Source organism: Trachurus trachurus (assembly GCF_905171665.1).
Source record: "Trachurus trachurus genome assembly, chromosome: 18".
Classification (NCBI taxonomy): Eukaryota; Metazoa; Chordata; class Actinopteri; order Carangiformes; family Carangidae; genus Trachurus; species Trachurus trachurus.
This window is the reverse complement of record NC_139909.1, coordinates 2,079,373-2,100,701: the sequence shown is the minus strand read 5'-3', so window position 1 is coordinate 2,100,701 and position 21,329 is coordinate 2,079,373. Positions and strand designations below refer to the sequence as shown.

Below are 21,329 nucleotides of genomic sequence, written 5' to 3'. Positions count from 1 at the left end.
AACCTCCGACCTGGATGATGTCATCTCTGAGCGCTGCCCGGCTCATTCTGATAATAATCATTCTGCTTCGGCATTCGCGTCCATTTTTATCTCAACTAGCCGGAGCTTTAGTGAGTCCAGGTTGAGGAGAGGAAGAAGCTGAACTTCATCCAGCTGCTCATTTTGTTCTGACAAGTCAGAAACACGCAGAAACAAACCGTAGCATAAGCGGTAGCAAGTTAGCCGCGCCGGGCAGCGGTCGGAGATGACATCATCCAGGTCAGAGGTCAGTAGGTCAACCTACAGACCCCGGATGTTGATAACAGCTAACCCCGGACTCAGAGGGGAATAGCACTAGCCTATCATAACAAAATATTGGCGAAATGAACGAGTTTTGCGGCGGATAATGTGTTATTTAGAGGCTGCATTGCGCTGCCCCGTGTTCTCACATTATACGGATATACGCGCCGCTCCACTGGGGCTAATTTCGTCAAAATAACTCCAAATGACACCAAAGTTGTCTGTGTGAGTAAAATGATCTTATTTTATGCTAGAAATAAGGTCCAGGTTGTAAAAAATGGAAATTATCTTTTAAGGTCAAGACAGAGCTGATCAGACAGACCATCTTTCACTGAGCACTGATATTAAAGGGAAATTTCATTTGTTTTTACAATGTGGACCTTACAGTATTTCTAGAATAAAATACGATCATTTACTCATCCAGGTCAGAGGTCAGTAGGTCAACCTACAGACCCCGGATGTTGATAACAGCTAACCCCGGACTCAGAGGGGAATAGCACTAGCCTATCAGAACTAAATATTGGTGAAATGAAGGAGTTTAGAGGCTGCATTCTGCTGCCCTGTAGACTCACATTATATGGATATACGGTATACGCGGCTCTCGGCTGGAGCTCATTTCGACTTGTAATAACACCAAGTTATGTGGGTGAGTAAATGATCGTATTTTATGCTACTGTAGAAATAAGGTCTGACTCCAGATTGTAAAACACAGTAATTCCCCCTTAAAGTAGCTGTAACCACATTAAGACAATCACATACAGTTACCTGTGTGTGTGTGTGTGTGTGTGTGTGATATCAGAGGCCTGAAGCTCAGAGGTTACTATGACAACTTGAGGTGGTTGTCAATGATGACAGAGACAAACAGAATCATGGGAAAAAAGAGCAATTTTCTGCCTCTGCCCTGGTCTCACATCTGGGCTTATTCTGACAAAATGATAACTCCTATCAGAAAATGTGTAAACATCGGTCAGTTCTGCTTCGGTCAGAAAATATTTGTATTGGAGTCAATGAGGAGCAGAGACAGACGTGGCCGCACTCAGAGGCTGATTCTGTAAATTCTGTAAGTGTCTCTGATATTTTTAGCACATAGTGAAAGACATAACAAAGAAATTGAAAAAATATGTGTGTAGAGTGTAAATTGTGGCTTGAGTTTTTCTGGCACATAGACATATAAAGAGTAGACGCTGCATCGAACGCTGCGCCGCGAGAAATGCGGCCGCCATCTTGAACCAGTCTTTCTACTCAGTGGAGCAGCAGAAGTAACAGGATGCAGAGCACTGTGCAGTAGTGCTGCACGATTAATCTAATCGCAATCGCGATGTCACGCAAAAAAGAGTGCGATTGGCGATTTAAAGTACATAAATGTGCGACCGCGTGAGCCTGTAAACGGGACTTTAACTCCTGTAGTGTGTGGAGCGGAGCCGCTGTGTGCAGCACATAGACTGTAGAGAGAACAGCCGTAGCACCGTGACGTCACCCATTGGTTTGGGGGAGTCTGTTTTGTGCCGCTACTACGGGGGTTTGAACTGCGCCATGTTGGATTCTACTTGCCATATTTGGAGCGGTGCGGCCGTTGGCCGGCCGAGGGCCCGCCCACTGGCCTCGTAACAGCGGTCTCCGGACCTGTCACTCAACGGTTCTGCGCCCTAATTGGCCAGAACTTTAAACCTAATAATAGTAAAACGGTAGAGTTGAAAAAAAATTCACCCCCCTCAGAGTGTGTGCGGGGGTAGAAACTATCGGTTGAGACCAAAAAAATGAAATGTACCAGGCTGTAAATATGTTTTTTTAAGCTGTAAAATCGGCTATTTTAACATGGGGCTTAATTGGAGTTGCTCCCTTCTGGAGCCAGCCCCCAGCGACAGCCGAGGGGATTGCAGCTTTTTGAACGCGGAAGTGAGCTTCACTTCTCAGACCGACAACTGCCCCCTTGATGCAGCATAGCAGACTCCGTCAGTAGTCATGTGACCAGCAGGTCTGATCACGTGACTACCAGCTGGCAGACAGCGCTCCGTGTGCTGCAGGACCGTCTCCCCGTGATTACAGCAGGTGTGGAGCTTTAGCGTCACGGAGCGAACTGTGTTTTCCTCCGCAACATGTGCAGTGCGTTTAAAAAACGAGGAGGTATAGCTATGCCTGTTGGGGCGAACGGCCAGAAAGCTCCGGTGTTTGGTTTTCTTTTAAAGGGATAGTTCACCCTAGAATGATATTTTGCTCATTATCTACTCACCCTCATGTTGACTAAGGGCTGGAAGAATTTTCAGAGTCCTCCGTCCCTTCTCTGAGTTACAGGGGGTCTTGGCGTAGCAGTGCATTTCAATGCAACGGTTGCAAAGCGACACCGGAGCTCTTCGTAAAAAAAGACACACAAAAAAACATCCAAATACCTCCATGATGCTCGTATGTAATGTCCGTCTTGTGCTGAAGCCCCAAATTGCGTAATTGTCCCGAAAAAAATTAAATAAGTCTATATTTTAGGGTCCATGGCACTGGTCCGACCTCCCATTAGTCCGACCTCCCATTAGTTCGACCTCCCATTTGTTCGAACTCCCATTGGTCCGACAATCGGAGTAATGAGAGTTCGAACTAATGGGAGGTCCTCATTAGATCGAACTGGACTAGTTATTAGTCAAACTCTCCATTCTTACCGTTCACTATGCATTTATATAATTATTCATAAAGGCTCCACCTGTCAATAAGACACACGTGGAAGAAGAGGTGCAGTTTATTGTGTTTCACCAACGAGGAGCTGTCATTACGCACGACTTTTACGCACTGCTGCGCGCTCATTAGTGTCCGTAATTAAACCTTGACACTCATCAAATCAAACTTACATTACAGACAGATATACAGACAGGTGGATTGGGTTCTCTCTCTCTCTCTCCCACTCCGAACAGACAGACGGATGCAATCAGAAAGGAAACGGAGGCTGCGCATTGATCCTTTTTTCCTTTCTGGGATCAAACGGATCATGTGCATAATTAACTGCAAAACAAGCACTTCATATTAATAACATATAACGCTCATTATGCTTCCAGCCTGTCTAGCCTCTACCTGGTCTTTTTACTAAACTTAACCAACTCCTTTCTTCATTGCCTGAACCTAACCAAAGCCAAATTTACTTTTTTTCTTTCTCTCACAGTCTGCTGTCAGCAGGAGCAGCGGCTGCTGCAGGCTCGCGCCCGTGAAGTGAGCTCCAGCCGGCCAGGTTCAGCCGTGCTCGAGCGGAGGGGGGGAGAGAAAAAAAGTGTATTTCTTTTACTCTGTACTCTGGGAGGGGGGGCTTTGATTATCAGTTTACACATCTTGATCAGCATTTATGATGGTTGTGCGCGATCTGACATGATCTGGCTCTCTGACTGAATATGGTGATATTCTGGGCCGCGCGTGTATGTGTGTGATGTGCGTAGAGAGAGAGAGAGAGAGAGAGAGAGAGAAAGCTGCATGCTCCTATCAATGGAAGAGCTTGTCACAAAGTAGCGATGACAGTTCGAACTAACGGGACCACCCATTGGTTCGACCTCCTATTGGTCCGACTTGTGGTTGATTTTTGTCGGAGTAACGGGAGGTCGAACCAATGGGAGGTCGGACCAATGGGAGGTCGGACCAATGGGCAGTTCCCATATTTTAAGCTTGTTTGTAGCGGAAGCTTCTCGAAGCTCCTCTTCCTGGTCCGTCCAAATCTCGCGTGATTCGCAGTAACCGCACTGACGCCGGCGCAAATCACGCGAGATTTGGACGGACCAGGAAGAGGAGCTTCGAGAAGCATCCGCTACAAACAAGCTTAAAATATAGACTTCTTTAATTTTTTTCGGGACAATTACGCAATTTGGGGCTTCAGCACAAGACGGACATTACATACGAGCATCATGGAGGTATTTGGATGTTTTTTTGTGTGTGTTTTTTTACGAAGAGCTCCGGTGTCGCTTTGCAACCGTTGCATTGAAATGCACTGCTACGCCGAGACCCCCTGTAACTCAGAGAAGGGACGGTGGACTCTGATAATTCTTCCAGCCCTTAGTCAACATGAGGGGGAGGAGATAATGAGCGAAATATCATTCTAGGGTGAACTATCCCTTTAACTGTCTTTTTTATTTATTTTCTATTTTTATTTTACGGTAGCAGCCACACTCATTTGCCGTCTCCTCCGTTGTGTGTGTGTGTGTGTGTGTCTGTCTGTCTGTCTCTGTGTTACCTGTGTACCTGTGTACTGTGAGAGGGGGGAGGGGGGAGAAAGGCATTGTAATAAATGAAGGCATCGCAGTAGACTATGAAACTGCACAAAAAGTTACCTATTTTTATTTAATACAAAGATACTGTAAGGAAACACTTATTATTTGAGAAATACACTCCTAAAATATGGTTATTTCCTGTGCTGTGCTTGAAAATCAAGCAAATAGACTCCTTACAGCATTAATTTACAATATCGTAATCGCAAATCGCAATATTTTCCACCATAATCGCAATTGCACATTTTTATCAAATCGTGCAGCACTACTGTGCAGCATATTATTTCTGCTCTAATCAGCAGAAAACCATGGAAAACATCTGGCTCTGGGGATTACTTTTCACAAATAAGATTGAACATTACTATTGGTTGTATTTTGTGAATGGAATATTTATTTATTTATTCTCTCTCCTCCCTCTCTCTCTCTGACCTGATATGAATTGATTCTCTGGTTTATATATATATTTATTTTCTCTAACATATAGCTTTTATCTCTATATATTTATTCATTACAGGAATGCTGCTCTCTGATCAGTTGCTGCTCTCTACGGGCTGTTATTTCCATAGACATATATACATGGTTATTTCTGTATAATGAATGGTCGTCAAGTGTAACACACCGTTGCTAGGGACGCCGCTCTGATCAGCGCAGCGCAGAATAGAGAAACTATGCAGGATATTTACCTTATGTTTCGTTTTTACCTTCAGTAAAAAGCTTGGGACTAATAGTGATGTTAGATAAATGACTTGTAACCTGTTACAGGGAGAGTGGAGGCTGGAAACCAAACCTGCTGATCAGATCAGAGCCTGTAGTCCGCCACACAAACACGCCCCATAAACCTATAATATCTTGTTTATGACAGATAAGACTACACGCACTGTAACATATATGTGATAATCCATCGATCCAGTTATTGATTATAAAAGGCTTTGTTGGGAGGAGGCTCAGCAACACAGCGGAGAGGAGACCAGACAGGCAGATGTGCTAAATTATAACATTTATAAATCGATAAAAGTAGTATTTTGATCAAAACTATGTTTCAAATGAATTATTTCACTCGTACGCCGTGTAATAGGCGGGATCATGTTCAGTAAGTTATTGATTAAATGCACTGACACTAGTGAAACTATCAATTGCACCTACCAAACAGATGCACTGAGTGGAGCGGTAGACCCGTCCAAGATGGCGGCCCCACCGCTCGTCAGCGCCAATAGGCCCAGCGTTCAATGTGGCGTCTACTCTTTATATGTCTATGATCTGGCCTCTCTCCCACTCTAACCGATGATGTCACCCACTCTGACACGAACATTCCGTCCAATACACACCCATTATAATCTCATAATTTCTCCAAAAATGATCATGGTCATTGATCAGGGATTGATCAAAAACTATATGACCTATCAAAACGTGGAGTAATACGACAATACACAAGACTTGTGTCTACTGTTTAAAGTTTAAATGGAGTCTCTAGGTGAAAGTATGCCTGAGCAGTAGACGTTTGTAAAACTCCAATGATTGTTCTTTTTCGCTCCTTTTTTTCACCCGTCCCATTGACTTCAACGCAAAATTTTGTGCAGTGTTTAACGTCTTATGTAGCATAAAAAAATATTTTGATATCTAATTTGTAGGACAGTTCTAGGACAACTCTTTGAGTTGTAGGTCGAGAAGCAAATAGAAATTTGACATGGAAGAGGAATAATAAGAAAAAGAAGAAGAAAAAATCCACAGTATAACAATAGTGTTGTGGCGATTGCCCCGTGGCCCTAATAAACCATGAAATATTAAAACATTCCTGATCAATTCACAACAGAGTTCACTACTGACCTCTGACCTCACTCTACAGCTCTGACATCACACTGACTTACATTAATTTCCTGGACAATTAATGACAGACTGTGAGAACAAACAAATTCATCCATCCACCCCATAACGGCTAACCTCTAACACCTGTTAGATAACACAGATGACTGGTAGCTCAGAGCTGCTGTAATGGGGTTAGGACACAGGACACAAATAGACAATCTACACACACACAAACATAGCCACACACCATTGTTCTTTTTACAATAAGCCAAAATGTAACCAGCAGCAGCAGCCAGTACGACCAGGATACCACAGACACCACCGAAAAGGATGAGTCCGATTTGAGGAGGTTCTGTAGTGGACACAAACAACAACATGTGATTACAACATTTTTAAACAATATTGTAAAACACTCACTGTATTCGAAACAGCATACTATACTGCTAGTACGTACTGATTTGGCCAAAATGCTGTATGTAGTATACAGTATGTAAACAAATGCTAAAGCTGCAGCATGTGAAAAATTCCCAGATGCCGTACTGATTTGGAAAATATCACTAACATCTGACCAGTCTACATTGTTTACAACCTGGCTCCCTCCTACCGCACTGACCTTCTCGACGCGCACTCACCTAACCGTTGCCTCCGCTCCTCTGATGCAAACCTCCTGTTATTACCCCTCATGACCAAGCAACGGACCTGGGCGACAGAGCCTTCAGTGTCGCTGCCCCCTCCCTCTGGAACTCCCTTCCCAAACCCATCCGTACCTGCTCTGACCTGTTCACTTTCAAAACCTCTCTCAAAACCCACCTCTTCAAGCTTGCTTTTAATACTTAAATGTTGTCTGTTTTTATTCTCAACTGTTGTAATGACCCTGATGTTTAAATGCTTTTCTGTGTTTCTTGTGTGATTTTTTGTTTTTATTTCCTGTACAGTGTCTTTGAGTTCTTGAAAATGTATTATTACTGTATCCCACAATGCAATGCGCCCCTGACGTCTAACCGTAACCAAAGATGGTTTAGAGTAGTGAAGTATCTTTGCCGTGTACCGTAGCCAGAGGTGGGTAGAGTAGCCAAAAATTGTACTCAAGTAAGAGTATAGTTACTTTAGAATAATGTTACTCAAGTAAAAGTAAAAAGTAGCCATTCAAACATTTAGAAAGTACTTGGTGAAAAAGCTACTCAAGTACTGAGTAACTGTTGAGTAACCTCTGATTTGTTCGTTTAATGATCAGCGCGTAAATGTAATACACAAAAATATAATAGCAATGAAAAACCAGATATTGCCAAAGAACAACATTTACCAACTAAGACAAAAGCCTAAATGACATTTTTTTTACAAAGTAACATAAATGAAGACAAATTCAGCCACAATAACTTACATAGGCCTATCTATGAAAGGTCTATGAACTAGCTCTTTGTGTGGGTGTGTGTGTTTGTCTGTCTGTCTATCTGTGACCCCCTCATCCAGGCTTCTTCAGTTCTGAGATTAATGCCAGAACCACCAGGTATTTAAACCCAGAGTGTGGTCCTATGATTGGTTTCTAGCGGTTTCTAGTGAAACCAAAGTCACATGACCACACCCCCGAGACTCGAGTCACATGACCACACCCCCGAAACTGGAGGGGGGGGGTCTCCAGGTGTAAACTTCCTGGGGAGGAAGAAGAATAAGATGACCTGGATGACTGAGAACCTTCACCAAAGACGGTTTATATTGAATATCTTTGCCTTGACGGACATTATCCACGACATACCAGGGCTGACGTCATCCTAATCATTTACTAGCCGCAGTTTCTCTAATTTGAGGCGGAGTGGCCGTCCTGTTTACCGCGGAGATTTTGTGTGCGGTCATGTGACTGCCTGGCTCTGTCTGATTGGTTACACGGAGGCAAACGTCGCAAGTGGCCACATCTGATTGGTGAAACACAGTCATGTGACAGAGGCTTGGAAGTATCTCCATTAAAACATAAACAAATAATTTGCACATTAGATCTATAAGAAAAAGTAGCGAGTAGCGACCGGAATGAAGCTCAATGTAACGGAGTAAAAGTACCGCTTCTTCTGAAGAAATATACTCAAGTAAAAGTAAAGAGTATGCTGCATTGAAACTACTCTTAGAAGTACAATTTATCCAAAAAGTTACTCAAGTAAATGTAACGGAGTAAATGTAGCGCGCTACTATCCACCTCTGACCGTAGCTATGTTATATAACTTAAAGCAGTACTAAAGAACTTTCAGTTTTGGTTGAGTTTGGCGGCGCTAGTGGCCCAAAGCGGTAGTGTTTTACCTGAAGGAAGACTCCATTACCCATGAGCACTAGCACATAGCCCCGTAAACATCCTGATCTCCCGGTGCATGGAAATGAACAGAAGACGTCCAAACTAAGTTTCTGTTTCCAGCGGATCATTTCATAGTAAACACACATACACAATCCGATGGAAAGGTGCCGCATTGCTGTTCCCTCCTCGTTGTGACTCGCCAAAGTGAAAGTGAAACTTAAAGCTGGGGTCTGTAGTCCTGTTCAGAAGCACTTTTTCTTATACTGGGGGAAATGGCCCGTCTAATTTCAGAGGAATCAGTACATTATGTCATCAGGAAAAGGAACGGAAAAAAACAGAACTCTGTGACAGCCGCAGGACTGAGAAAACTCCGTCCAATCTGTATCCTTCAGACCGAAGGGCACGGATTGGTCGAAGTTTGCTCGGAGAGTAAAGAACCAATCAGATGCCTCCGTGTCTCGTTCTGCGCCCGCCCCCCTCCTACGCGCTCGTGCACAGTCTTCACGTCTAGCTGTTGTTGCCCGGCTGGAAAAAGTCAGCACTGCTCTGCAGAAGAACGGATTTCATGCTCATCTCTGAGCAACGGCTGAGAAAACGCAGCCCAAATCACCACTTCCACGGTTACTTGTAACGACTCGCTCCGAGAAAAAGGCAAGGAAGAGAAAGCCGGAGGAAGAAAAGGCTGCTGACAAAACGGCTCGGGATCAGTCTATGCTCTGGAATCTGCAGCAAGAGGCTAAACCAGAGTACATCGGTGTAGCTTCAGGTCGGTGGAAACAACGGAGGGATCTGGGCCTGAAAAGTGATGCCGAGGTTGCTCTCTTTCTGCTGGACAGGTAATTATTTGTTTTGCTTCGGGGAGGATTTCTTATTTTCATGAAATATGTAGGCTAACTTTTGCTAACGTAGCTATTGTAGCTTGTATTAGCCAAATGCTAATATTAGCTTCTCTGTGGGTTTAAAACTGGTCGGTGACTCTAGTATTGAATAGATTCTACCATAGTCGTCAGTGTCTGCATTATTATTGTGATAAAAGACGCACATATGTTGGCTTTTACGTTTTACAACTGTTGCGTATTTATGTTTTCATAGTCATGACATGAGAAGGATCGATCAACCTCGACGCCGTCTAAACACGGATCGATTAGGCCCCGCTAGCTTCAACTACTGTTTCCAAGTCTCTGTCCATGGTGAGTTCAACTTGCTGCTGCTGCTGCTGCTGCTATTGCTATGAATATGAATTTGACCAACGTTGTCTTTGGTGTGGTGTAAAAATCTGTCTTTCATATCTAGCCCTTTCTGTTTTATGTGGCTCAAAGTGCTATTTGAGGTACTTCAGAAAAGTATTATTGCACATATAGTATATATACATTATATGAAGTGATATCTGCCGTATCATTATACAGACATTGAGTAAATGTTAGTGATTAGATCTTTTGAGAAATATGATGGCCTGAGGATAAAACCTGTCCTTCACCTTAGGAGGCCCAGCACTCCACACAGAGTTGTTAACATCAACTACAACAACCACCAACACCAAAATAAAACACAGCTACCTTAGGTTGTACCTCTAACTTTGTGTGGTGTTGGTGGAGTAATTGATAATGTTACAAGCTTGTCTATGGACTATACTCTGTTAGCTGCTGTGCAGAGAGGATAGGGGAAAACTGAGGATCTTCTCAACAGTTTATATAAATCTTATTATGCCTTTTTGTTCTGTCAAAACATCTTCCTTTCAACTGCCAAACCCAAGACTTCTATTTCTACATATTAGTTCTGTGTTTTGTGCTCTATGAATGAAGGGTAAATGTATGTTGATGCTGCACTGACAGTATTCTCTAATTTTGCAATCTTCACAGAGATGATGACTTCTCAGTAGCTGGGGTTCAGGAATCAGACATTAGCTGCCCAGAGGAGACAGCTCTTCAGCAATTGGATGCAAGGTATGTTACTGTGACAACCATCCCTGCTGCCTTGCTCTCTCTCTCCTCACAGTAGCAGGGTGGTCAGTGGCCGAAGCTGCACCTGGGCTCTGGGGAGGCTGTGGTCTACAACTCCCTCCTGGAGTCAGCTGCTCTCCCTCTCTCCTGCCTGCAACACCTCCTGCTCTTTGGTTCATGTTTTGGTTCTGTTTTTACACTCTACAACACCCCACACACACACATACTCTTCCATCCATACACCCACTTACATTACTGATCTTACAGACCACACACGCCATGCTTAGTTTGTTCTTTTTCAATCCTTTTTAATCAGGAAAAAAAGGGGCATTTTTGAAGAGGACACTTTTGTCCCTAAATGATAAGAACGTATGTTTTTCATAAGGGTGTAGGTTATAGGTTGTATCACAGCCACCACACTTGACAGGAGTTACCTCCTGCTCCTTATGATGTTGCTCCTTTCAGACGTTGTTCAACTGGGGCAGAGCTTTATGCTTCAGACCTTGACGCATAAAACTCCACCCCGAGTAAACTGTAAGCTAATATGAATGTATCACACAAAGCTTATTATCTTTTCTCTTATTACAGATACGGCAAGGTGTACAATAAAAAGTGGAAGAAGTGGAGCCTTTCCACAGAAAAGGTGGAGATGGACTACAGTTACATTGCAGATCAACAGAGCTGACAAAACACTCCTCATACACAGCCTGACCTGTCTGCCTTCCCTGGAAACACCTTTTCCATGTAAACACCTTCTCCAATGTGTAGATATACTCATGTTGAAAATGTACAGATACTTATGTAACAATAAAGGGTTATACCAACTTTGTTGTAATTTTTCTGTAATCACTTATTTTTGTTGTGGTGGTGAGAAAATGTATAGCTTCTTTTGCAGAAATACTAAAATGAAAGGCATTCATCACTTTCAATTTTTTATTAAAAACAATATAAATAACAAAAGATAAAATTTAAATATAAGTCAAAAATATAAATAAGAATAATAAAATAACTTTGGAATTTACAGACTGTAAACCTCAGTGTAAATTTGACAGGAATCTAATGTAGAACACAGTATAAACGGCAGGGCTCTAGTAAATCTTACAGTGTGTTTACACTCTACAAGGGACAAAACCTTTATACTGTCCATGAGGATCTGGGTAGCGGTCTCTTTATTTTCCAGACACAGGAACTAGGTAGACGTGAAGCTGGAGGGCCTGGCGGAGGAGCATCTCCTGATGCTGACATCTGCAGGTATCAAACAGGAGGTTTGGGTTGATGAGATTCTTCCAAGCTCAAGTCGTTCATTTCTAGCCTGTAAAGAGAATAGTTCATCAAGGAGATTAGACTTTCTCATCATGTTGTCCTTTATTATTACTAATATTACTGGAATTTCATTTATTATTTTTCCTTTTACAGTTTATGAATGACAATGAACTCTCTAACAGAAATGTTGTGTTCACAGTAAATGGCATGTCATTGTTTACAGTTGTTTACAGTTCTTGATTATGTTGAGATCAAGAGAAAAAAAAAAGGCTCAGACTGTAGCTCGGTCTGAGCCAGTACTGTCATCGTGTAAACTAACAATCAAACAACAAATATATCGTTATCCTATTAGCATATCTGCCTAACTAATTTATGTAGCCAAATTGAGATATTGGCCTAAATTTACTTTCCTAACACTTCTGCATCACCCTGCATCATTTTCAATGAAAAACTGAGTTAGGCAGATATGCTATGTGACTATTAAAAACACTAAATACACGTTTGTCAGTGAAAAACACATCACAACCAGGCTAACTGTTACAATGTAATTTAGATGATGGGTCTGAATCCAGCCGGATCCTCGGGAAGATTCAGCAGATTCAGACCTTCAGACCCGACCTGCCCCTGGGTCTGCACAGACTGATGTGCTATAGAACAAACAAAAATAATAATAATAATAATAATAATATAGTTTACTTACAGGTACGGTAAGTGAGACATGACTGTTTGTTGTCGTCCAAAACTACTCCTAGCTCGTTAGCTCGTAGCTCGTAGCCCTTAGCTCGTAGCTGTCCTCTCCTCAGTGCTGCTTCTGTGCGCGTGCTAGTGTGTGGGGGCGTGGCTTGGACGGACTCACTGACGGGAGGGGGAGCAGGGGGGAGGAACTTTAGGAGGTGCTTTTTTCAAATCTTGCTCGCTCTCTTGCTAGTTTTCCAGGATTACAGACCCTAGCTTTAAGTGAGAGCAGGGTTCCTACCATGCTTCTCAAAGCTGCTTAGTGCCAGTGAAGGCGATACAGACCATAATGATACAGACCCCCTCAGGCCATGACAGAGGTGTCATTCAACCTGTTGTAAGTCCATGTACCATCACAAAAGTTATGAAGGTTGAAAAGAACGGCATCACATATTCAGTACTGTATGCAGTATACAGTAGCCTATACAATATATAGTAGGCAGTACGGTAGTATGCGGTTTCGAATACAGCCACTGTATCTTTGACCTTTGACCTGTATCTACAGCTCTGACCTTTGACCAACAGTGTTACTGTTCGTCTCTCTTCTCGTCCCGTCCATCTGATGATGCAGGCGTAGGTGTCACTGTCTCTGGTGGTGGGGTTCTTGAGAGTCAGATTGAGTTTTCCAGTCTCCAGAGCATCAGGCCTCATGTACGTCCGTCCTCTGTAGTCCTGGTTCTGGACTGTGAGTTTGTCTCCATCCCACTGACGCTGGTTGACGGTTTGGACAGTTGGAGGCTGAAGGTTGGAGCGACTCCACACCACTGAAGGATTGCCCAGGTCAAATGTAGGATAGTTACATGGCAGCTGGACAGACTCCTCCCCCTCATATATCTTCACAAGTGGGACTTCCTGGGAACCTGAGGACACAGAGGTGAGTCAGAAACCAGAAGACAACCAGACCGTCTGGTGAAGATCCATGTTCCACCTAAATCTGCAGAGAACCACTGACAGTCTCATCGGCACAGACCTGAGGAACCACCCTGTCCACCTGTGAGGACGGCACCTGACTGCTTGTCAGTAAAAGTCAGAGACTTTTAGCATTAGTATCAAATCTAACAGAAGACATAAACGAGGCCAATTAAACAAAGTGTTAATGATAATATGCTAAATATACTAACCATTCTAAAAGATGTCAACTATAGGCAGGACTGGTGTCAGACCAGTAATCCCCGGCTGTTAGACCGGCCTGCCCTCTCTTCCCATGAACCAGTCTGCCATCCAGTCCTCCCATTATGCTGGTCTGCTCTCCCTGTCTCCCTTGCCTACCAGAAGCTTCCTCCTTCAGCTGTTGTTAACATTTCCATGTTTCCCACATTCTCTGTTATAAACTGTTTTCTGGTCTGTAACAACATCTCTGTCCCGTCTGTCCGTCCTGGGTGAGGGATCCCTCCTCTGTTGCTCACCCTGAGGTTTCTCCTGGTTTTCCCTGTTAAAAGGGTTTTCTATGGAGTTTTTCCTCAGTCGATGTGAGGGTCTAAGGGCAGAGGATGTTGTTACGATGCCATGTAAAGCCCTTTGAGACAAACTGTTTGATATTAAAGTATTATCAAGTATCAAAGTATTTAGTCAGAACTCAGAAAGTGTTTTAAGAGAGCAAATCAATGATTGTTTTAAGAAATTGAAAAGCTTTGGTGTTACTCCACATATACATCAAATGGCACACAGAAGCATTGAAAGCATTTTACAATTTACCATAGCTGCCTGGTAGCCTACAGCAGTTTGCCGTGAAGAACAAAAACAAGCTCTCCACAGTCATTAAGGTTGCAGGGAAGGTGGTTGGCTATAGCTACAACAGCAGCTCAGTGAGATATTTGACAAGGCAGCACTCAGGAAGGCTGCGTCCTAAAGATTTGGGTACAGACAACTGAAACTGATATTCCCGTGCTGTCTGAAACGCGGTTGAGTAAATCAGTCTCAGATCAGGATATTTCTATCAATGATTACAATGTTTTACGCTGTGATCGGTGGAGGTGTAGCCATTTATATAAGAAACGAGTTTCATGCTACTCTGCCCTCCTCTGTATCTATTAGCAAAAAGTTTAAATTTTTGGCAATGAAAGTTGAATTTCAACAGAGACATTCCTTTACAGTCATGGGCTGTTATAGGCCTCCCTCAGCCTGCACCAAGGCTCTAAGATCCTTAAAGGGATAGTTCAACATTTTGGCAAATTGGCCCATTGCCATAATCGCTATAGCCATAGCAGTAGGTTCGTTACCTTTATTTGTCGGTGTAAGCTATTTTTAGAACGGAGCGGCAGGCTGCTCAGAGCTACACTATGGAGGCTAAAGGAATTTCTTGGTTTCCCTCATCAAACTCATCAAATACAAAATCCCAAAACTCCAAAACGCTTTCATGGACAAGTTGTGACCTGCACAATCACCACGCTATGAGATAATAATGGAACGTTACGAAACTGAGCCGTTTTCGAGGTAAATACAGGGTAAATACAGAGTCTGCTTGCTGAAAAACTGTCCCTGAACGCAACACGCATCAGCGGTTTTGCATGAATTTACCTCTATACGGCTCCGTCTCGTAACGTTCCATTATTATCTCATAGCGTGGTGAATGTGCAGGTCACAACTTGTCCACGACAGCCTTTTGGAGTTGTTGGATTGTGTATTTGATGAGTTTGATGAGGAAAACCAAGAAATTCCCTTAGCCTCCATAGCGTAGCCCTGAGCAGCCTGCCGCTCCGCTCCTCCGTTCTAAAAATAGCTTGCACCGACAATTAAAGGTAACGAACCTACTGCTATGACTATAGCGATTATGGCAATGGGCCAATTTGCCAAAATGTTGAACTATCCCTTTAAATAACTGTGTTTTAGGGTTAAACTTTGTAAGTGTGTCTTAGTTCCACCTTTCTTGAGGTCCCAAAAAGTGTACCCCAAGGCTCAGTCTTAGGACCCATTTTGTTATCCATCTACTACATCAATGATCTGTGTGCAACCTTGTCGAAAGCTTTATACCATTTTTATGCAGATTATTCTGTAATTTACTGCTGTTCACACTCAATCACACAGGGATTTTAATTTTTGCAGTCCGCATTTGATGCAGTGCAGATTCTTCTGGAGCAATTGAAACTGGTTTAAATGCTGACAAAAATAATGCTTTTTTCTAATTTATCTGTTCCCTCAATAATAACTGTCCAAGGTTAAACTCTAGAGCTGCTCACCAGTTACAAATACCTGGGATTAATCATTAATGGGGAGCTTTCCCTCAAAGGGCATGTTAAAATCGATTGATCTAGGGGCACCGAGTGGCGCAGTAGGTTAAGTAGGTGCCCCATGTGTAGAGGCTACAGTCTTTGCTGCAAGTGGCCCCAGTTCGAATCCCGCATCGGGTAGCCCTTCCTTGCATGTCATTACCCCTCTCTCTGCCTCCCCATTCCCTGTCTCTCTGAACTGTACTATCTAATAAAGGCACAAAAATTCCAAATTAGGGGTGAAGCTTGGTTTCTATTACAGAAACAAGTCATCTTTCTCCCTCAAAACTTGGACGCTTCTGATGTCAGCTACTTTTTTGCCAGTGCTTGATTATGGTGATGTTGTGTATATATGTGCTTCATCCAGCACACATATACCCCTGTGCTCTGAGGTTTATCACCGGCTGTGGCCGCCTCACCCACCACTGTGAACTGCTAATGCTGGCATGCCTTCTTGAATGAAACGACATACACACTGGATGACTCTGGTCCAGGCTCTTCTTGGCTTGCTTCTTACTCATTTACCTACTTTTCTTCGGAGAACTGGAAGCCATTATGTCATAGGTTTGAATGACACTGTAACAATAACCTGCACTTTATTTGTCAAATTGCTCACATTTTATATTTCAGTGTTTGTTTTATCTTTGTTGTCTATCTTCTTGTTCATGATTATTTGCTGCTGCCTACTTGGCCGGGTCACCCTTGTGAAAGAGGTCTTGATCTCAATGGCTCTTTTATCTGGTTAAATAAAGGTTAATCACAGATCCTCATCCACCATACAGTCTTTGTGTGCGGTATGTTACCACATTTTGTGGTTTTCTTTTTATTGTTAAATAAAGAACTTTTAAAAATCCCAAGATTATTTGTGCGCTGTTTTTATTAGCCATAGCATACCAGCGATCCTGAGTCTGGACTCTGTGACTCACCTGTTTGAACTGTCAGGATGATTTCAGTCTGTTTTTCTACGTTTTCTTCTTCCTTTACAACACACATGTATGTTCCAGCATCTTTGGTGGTGACGTTCTTCAGAATCACAGAAAGGATTCCGTCTTTCATTTCTTTATCTTTCAGCTCCACTCGGCCACGGTAAGACTGAATCTGGTGGTCATTTTCTACCTTACCCTCCCTGTAGAATAAGACATAACGGTCCTGACTCAGACCAGGTCTGGTCCATTTGATCCATGCGATTTCAGCATCTGCAAGACTTTGACATGGTAGGGTGGCTTCTTCTCCAAGTTTCACTTTTATCTCCTTAGAGTCTGAATCAGAACAGAGAGACAAACAGGAAGATAATGTCAGTGACGGTTCTATATGAAAAGCTTTTATTTTGATAGTTCATATTCATCTCCACAGTCTGAACCCTGAAATATATTCAGACCTTTGTCCATATGAGACGCAGTTCACACAGAACCTCCATGATCTCTAAATGATGATGATGATGATGATGATGATGGTGGTGGTGGTACAAACAGTTGAGGATTTATAGGTGAACAAGTTCCCTACATGTTTGTTGTGTTCAATAGTAAATAAATTGATCAATCATGAAACCACACACAGACAAGGACAGTGACCACAGACCTCTCTGTTAATTAGCTAAAACAACATTGAGCTGTTTGTTAGCATACAAAACAGGAAGGAATCCCAGGTGTGACGTGACAACTGTGATTGGTTCACAGAGTGTGAACTTGTAAGTCTTCTGAGGTCTCTTTAATAACTCTTGCGTACGCACAAAACGGGGCCTTAAAGTGGTGTAGGTCACTTTCATTGTTGCCACCCATCCCGTTTTTCCCAGAATTGTTCTCTTTTTTCCATCAGCTGTTCCGGGAAAAAAACAATCCCTCCCAGGACACAATTTGTCCTGTTTTTTGGGGGAAAATGAAAAAACTTCGTTCTATAGTCTAGAAAGGTTCACATACTTTTAAAAATGTCTATATTTTCCTCCCGTTTAGGTCACCAACACAGTGCCCACGGGCACCTGGTCACCCGCAGTGCATGTTCTTCAAAAAGCACCGTAGATCGAGATCATATCGTCTAGACACTTTCTATCCATTGCTGTTCTACACTCTTGCACGGACGCGTCAGTTTTTTTTCCTCAGCCAGATCGCTAGTCCACTGCGATCCACAATGCAGCACTACAGACAGAACTATAGTGCTGCAGATTTCTTAATCCCCACCTGTAGAGCGTAACGGGATGACGAATGAACAGGCAATATGAAAAAATAAAAATAAAAGCTCTCACTCGTATCCTTGAAGCGGAAGCTCTATCGCATACTGGGTCTATTTTACATTATTATAGCCTATTATTATTATTAGGCCTATCATTGATGTGGCAACTTGTCCAATCAGACTGAGTAAGGAGTTCAGCAAGTGTATAGTGACGAGGCTGAGTTGAGATGAGCTGTTCCAGTCCAAGGAGCCAGAGGGCTGTCATATCTGTACAGCTGTACAAAATTGTTGTCTTCTACAAACGTTTCAATTAATTCACAAAAGCAAATGTAATAACTCAGTGGTTGCTCCTCAGTGGTAGAATTAAAATTAGAATTAGAAAAAACTTTAAGGGATAGTTCACCCAAAATTCAAATTTCAGCGGGGCTCCGTGCAGCACTGCATGTCCATATGACGGTTGAGAACGGAGCTCACTTTTCTTCGTCCAAAAAGACACACCAAAAAACACCCAAATACCTCCATAGTGCTCGTCTGTAATGTCCCTCTTGTATTGAAGCCCCAACATGAGAAATTTTTCTTAAAAAAAAAAAAAAAAAAAGTCTGTTGTTTTAAGCTTGTTTGTATTGGAAGCTCCCATTGGGAGCTTTCGCAAACAAATATAGACTTATTTTCATGTTGCCACATTCACAACTGCAGCCAAGTCACAACGACGACAGAACAAGAGCACGTCAGATTCATTTATATGCAGACCACATTCATGAGGTGGTTTGCATTGACCATTTATGGTAAAAAAAAAAAAAAAAAAAAGAGCATGTACAGGGCCGAACGTGAAGCTGATTGAGCTGTGCACACTTGTAGGAACTCTGTGATTTACAAAGGGAAGTTTGCTGAGTGTAGGTGCGTTTTATAAGTCTGATGGTGGTCGTGGTTTCCTGTCTTAAAGCAACATTGCGGAGTTTCAGCTCAGTGCTTCCACCATCTGGTTGAGAAGCGCTATCGTCTGGGGGGGAAAACGAAACTTAACAGCGAGCGCATCCAGCGTTTATTCCCATTAATAAACGACAGTATTTCCCACATGTTTGCAAGGAGACTGTGTGGCGGGTGGTCCAGGGAGGGGGTGTGTGTTCTGGCGACGACAACGGCGGCGGCGACAACGGCGACGACGACCGGAGGAGAACCGTAGTTTCGCTTTTTTTTTTTTTGTACTTTATTTTTAAAGTCACCATGTGTCTGTACATTTACATGTACACATGAAAGAAGGTCACGAGACATAGACAACATAACAGTCACAACGTCATACACATGGAAAAAGAAGAAGAAAAAGAGAAAGAAAAAGAAAACAAAAAAAAAAAAAACATATAACATCAACAATCACATAGACAGGCACTCAGAAAATAAATAACAAATAAGCATTAAAAAAAAATTACAACGAGCAGGATAATCACAGTTACAACAACAAAATTATGATGATTAAATCAATTGTAGTAGGTTGACCACTTGGCCCATCTTATCTCATATAGTCTGAGGTTACCCCTCATTTTATATGTTACATACTCCATTTGATGTACCTGTTGAATGGTGTCCCTCCATTTTTCTATTGTTGGCTGGGTTTTCTGAAGCCAGTTTCTGGTGATTTGTTTTAGAGCAGTTATATGCAGCACCCTGAGCAGATAGTCATCGTTTTCCTCATGGGGTGTGTCTATGGTCCTTCCCAATAGCATATACTCCATATTTAATTGTACAGCACAACTTAAAATATGACTGATTTCTTTCTGTACCTTTTCCCAGAATATTTGCAAAATGGGACATGACCAGAATATATGTTGAACATTAGCGTATGGTTCGCCACATTCCCTCCAGCAGCTTGCTGATATTTTATTATTATATTTAGCTTGCTGCACTGGTGTTATGAAGTATCGTGATTGTATTTTCCATGCATATTCCCTCCAATACGGCGATACAGTTGTTGTGTGAACATTCTGATTCATTTCCTTCCAACTCTCCTCTGATAGGTCTATATTCAATTCTTCTTCCCATTTCAGTTTTGCCTTTGTATCTTGATATTTACAGTTATTTTCCAAAATAGTATATACAGCCGAGATTTGATGTGGGACTTTAATTTTATCATAATTCTTTATCAAAAATTGTACCAGTGGATGTAAGTCTCTACTGGTCTTATTTTTTATTTCACTAGTAGTTTCGCTTTTACCCACCACGTCTCTCCCTCAACGCAGAGGGGAGGGGGGAGGAGGGGGGGCAGTGTTTCGTACCCGTGCAGGGAAGTTACATAGTGCAGTTTCAGCCGACGCGACCCAGCTCAGGCTGCAGCTGCAGCACCATTCATCCTATTAACCATTTCTCTACCATTGCAATGAGTCTGAAAACATTATTTTAAGGCCGAAAAACTCTGCAATGTTACTTTAACTTTCTAAAACTGTGTTGATTTCATATGTAACAAAACAACAGGAAGTGATCGGCCATACTACGCTAAATAACCATGGTAACTACAGTAACCACAGAGACAGAGAGGGACCTTACCTCCAGAGGACAGACACGGAGGGAGACACAGCAGGAGACACAGGGAGACCGACAACACTGAGGAGGAGGAACACATCTTCTCGTCGTCGTCGTCCTTCTTCTTCTACTTCTTCTTCTTCTTCTTCTTCTACTTGTTCTTGTCCTTCTTGTTCTTCTTCTTGTCGTTCTTCTTCTTCTTCTTCTTCTTCTTCTTCTTCTTCTTCTTCTTCTTCTTCTTCTTCAGCTTCTTCTTTTTCTTCTTCTCGTCCCCCTCTTCCTTCTTCTTTTGCTTCTTCTTCTGCTTCTGCTTCGTCCGTGACCTGAGTCGATCGGTCCGTGGGACCAAATGGCGCTCAGGGAAGTAACTGCTGTGTTTTGAACTTGACGCCCCCCCCCCAGCAGAGGGAGGAGTCATGTGATTTACAGGAAAACTGAACTGAAAGTGAAAGTAGACAGAAGCTAATTGTATTTTAGCTGTTTTAAAAAATTTAAAAAAAATCGCACAATTTTCTGTAATTAATTGTGATTAATTTGTCAATGGATTAACTTGACGAGAGGATGTGCACAAACTCAGACCCATGCATGGTTTGAAGGAAAAGGGGAACTGACGACACAGATGTGGTGAATAGAAGTAAGATTAAAGAAATGTAGAATTAGAAGAACAATTGTTCTTATTATCACCCTTCACACATTTAATTTCAACCCGTATCATGCGTTAGATCCATGTTATCAGAATGATTCGATTCAACTGCGTTATTTTTTTTTGCATTGGACTAAGTAATTGTTTCATAAACGTCTTCTTAGAATCAAATTAAAAATTCAATTCACTCTGGCCTTTGAGGGTGACTGGTTAAGAACTCGTTTCAGAGTCATTAGAACTGTTGTCATTGTTGTAACTGTGTGCTGAACCGGG

The 21,329-nt window shown here is 42.4% G+C and overlaps 2 protein-coding genes across 2 annotated transcripts in view; both read right to left on the bottom strand.

Annotated features, from left to right (window-relative positions):
• Positions 1 to 21,329, bottom strand: part of LOC311001523 (sialoadhesin-like) — a gene marked incomplete at its 3' end in the record, with an annotated part of 102,708 nt that overhangs the window by 72,441 nt on the left and 8,938 nt on the right. The window lies entirely within an intron of this gene.
• On the bottom strand, positions 11,719 to 20,548 carry LOC311001446 (butyrophilin subfamily 3 member A2-like; the record flags this gene model as incomplete). The annotated part of the gene is made up of 4 exons (XM_083992532.1): positions 20,438 to 20,548; positions 16,660 to 16,992; positions 13,040 to 13,387; positions 11,719 to 11,774 (listed from the first exon to the last, which is right to left on the bottom strand). The coding sequence occupies exons 1-4, from the start codon at positions 20,511 to 20,513 to the stop codon at positions 11,719 to 11,721; spliced, it is 813 nt and encodes a 270-aa protein (XP_083848658.1). The 5' UTR covers positions 20,514 to 20,548.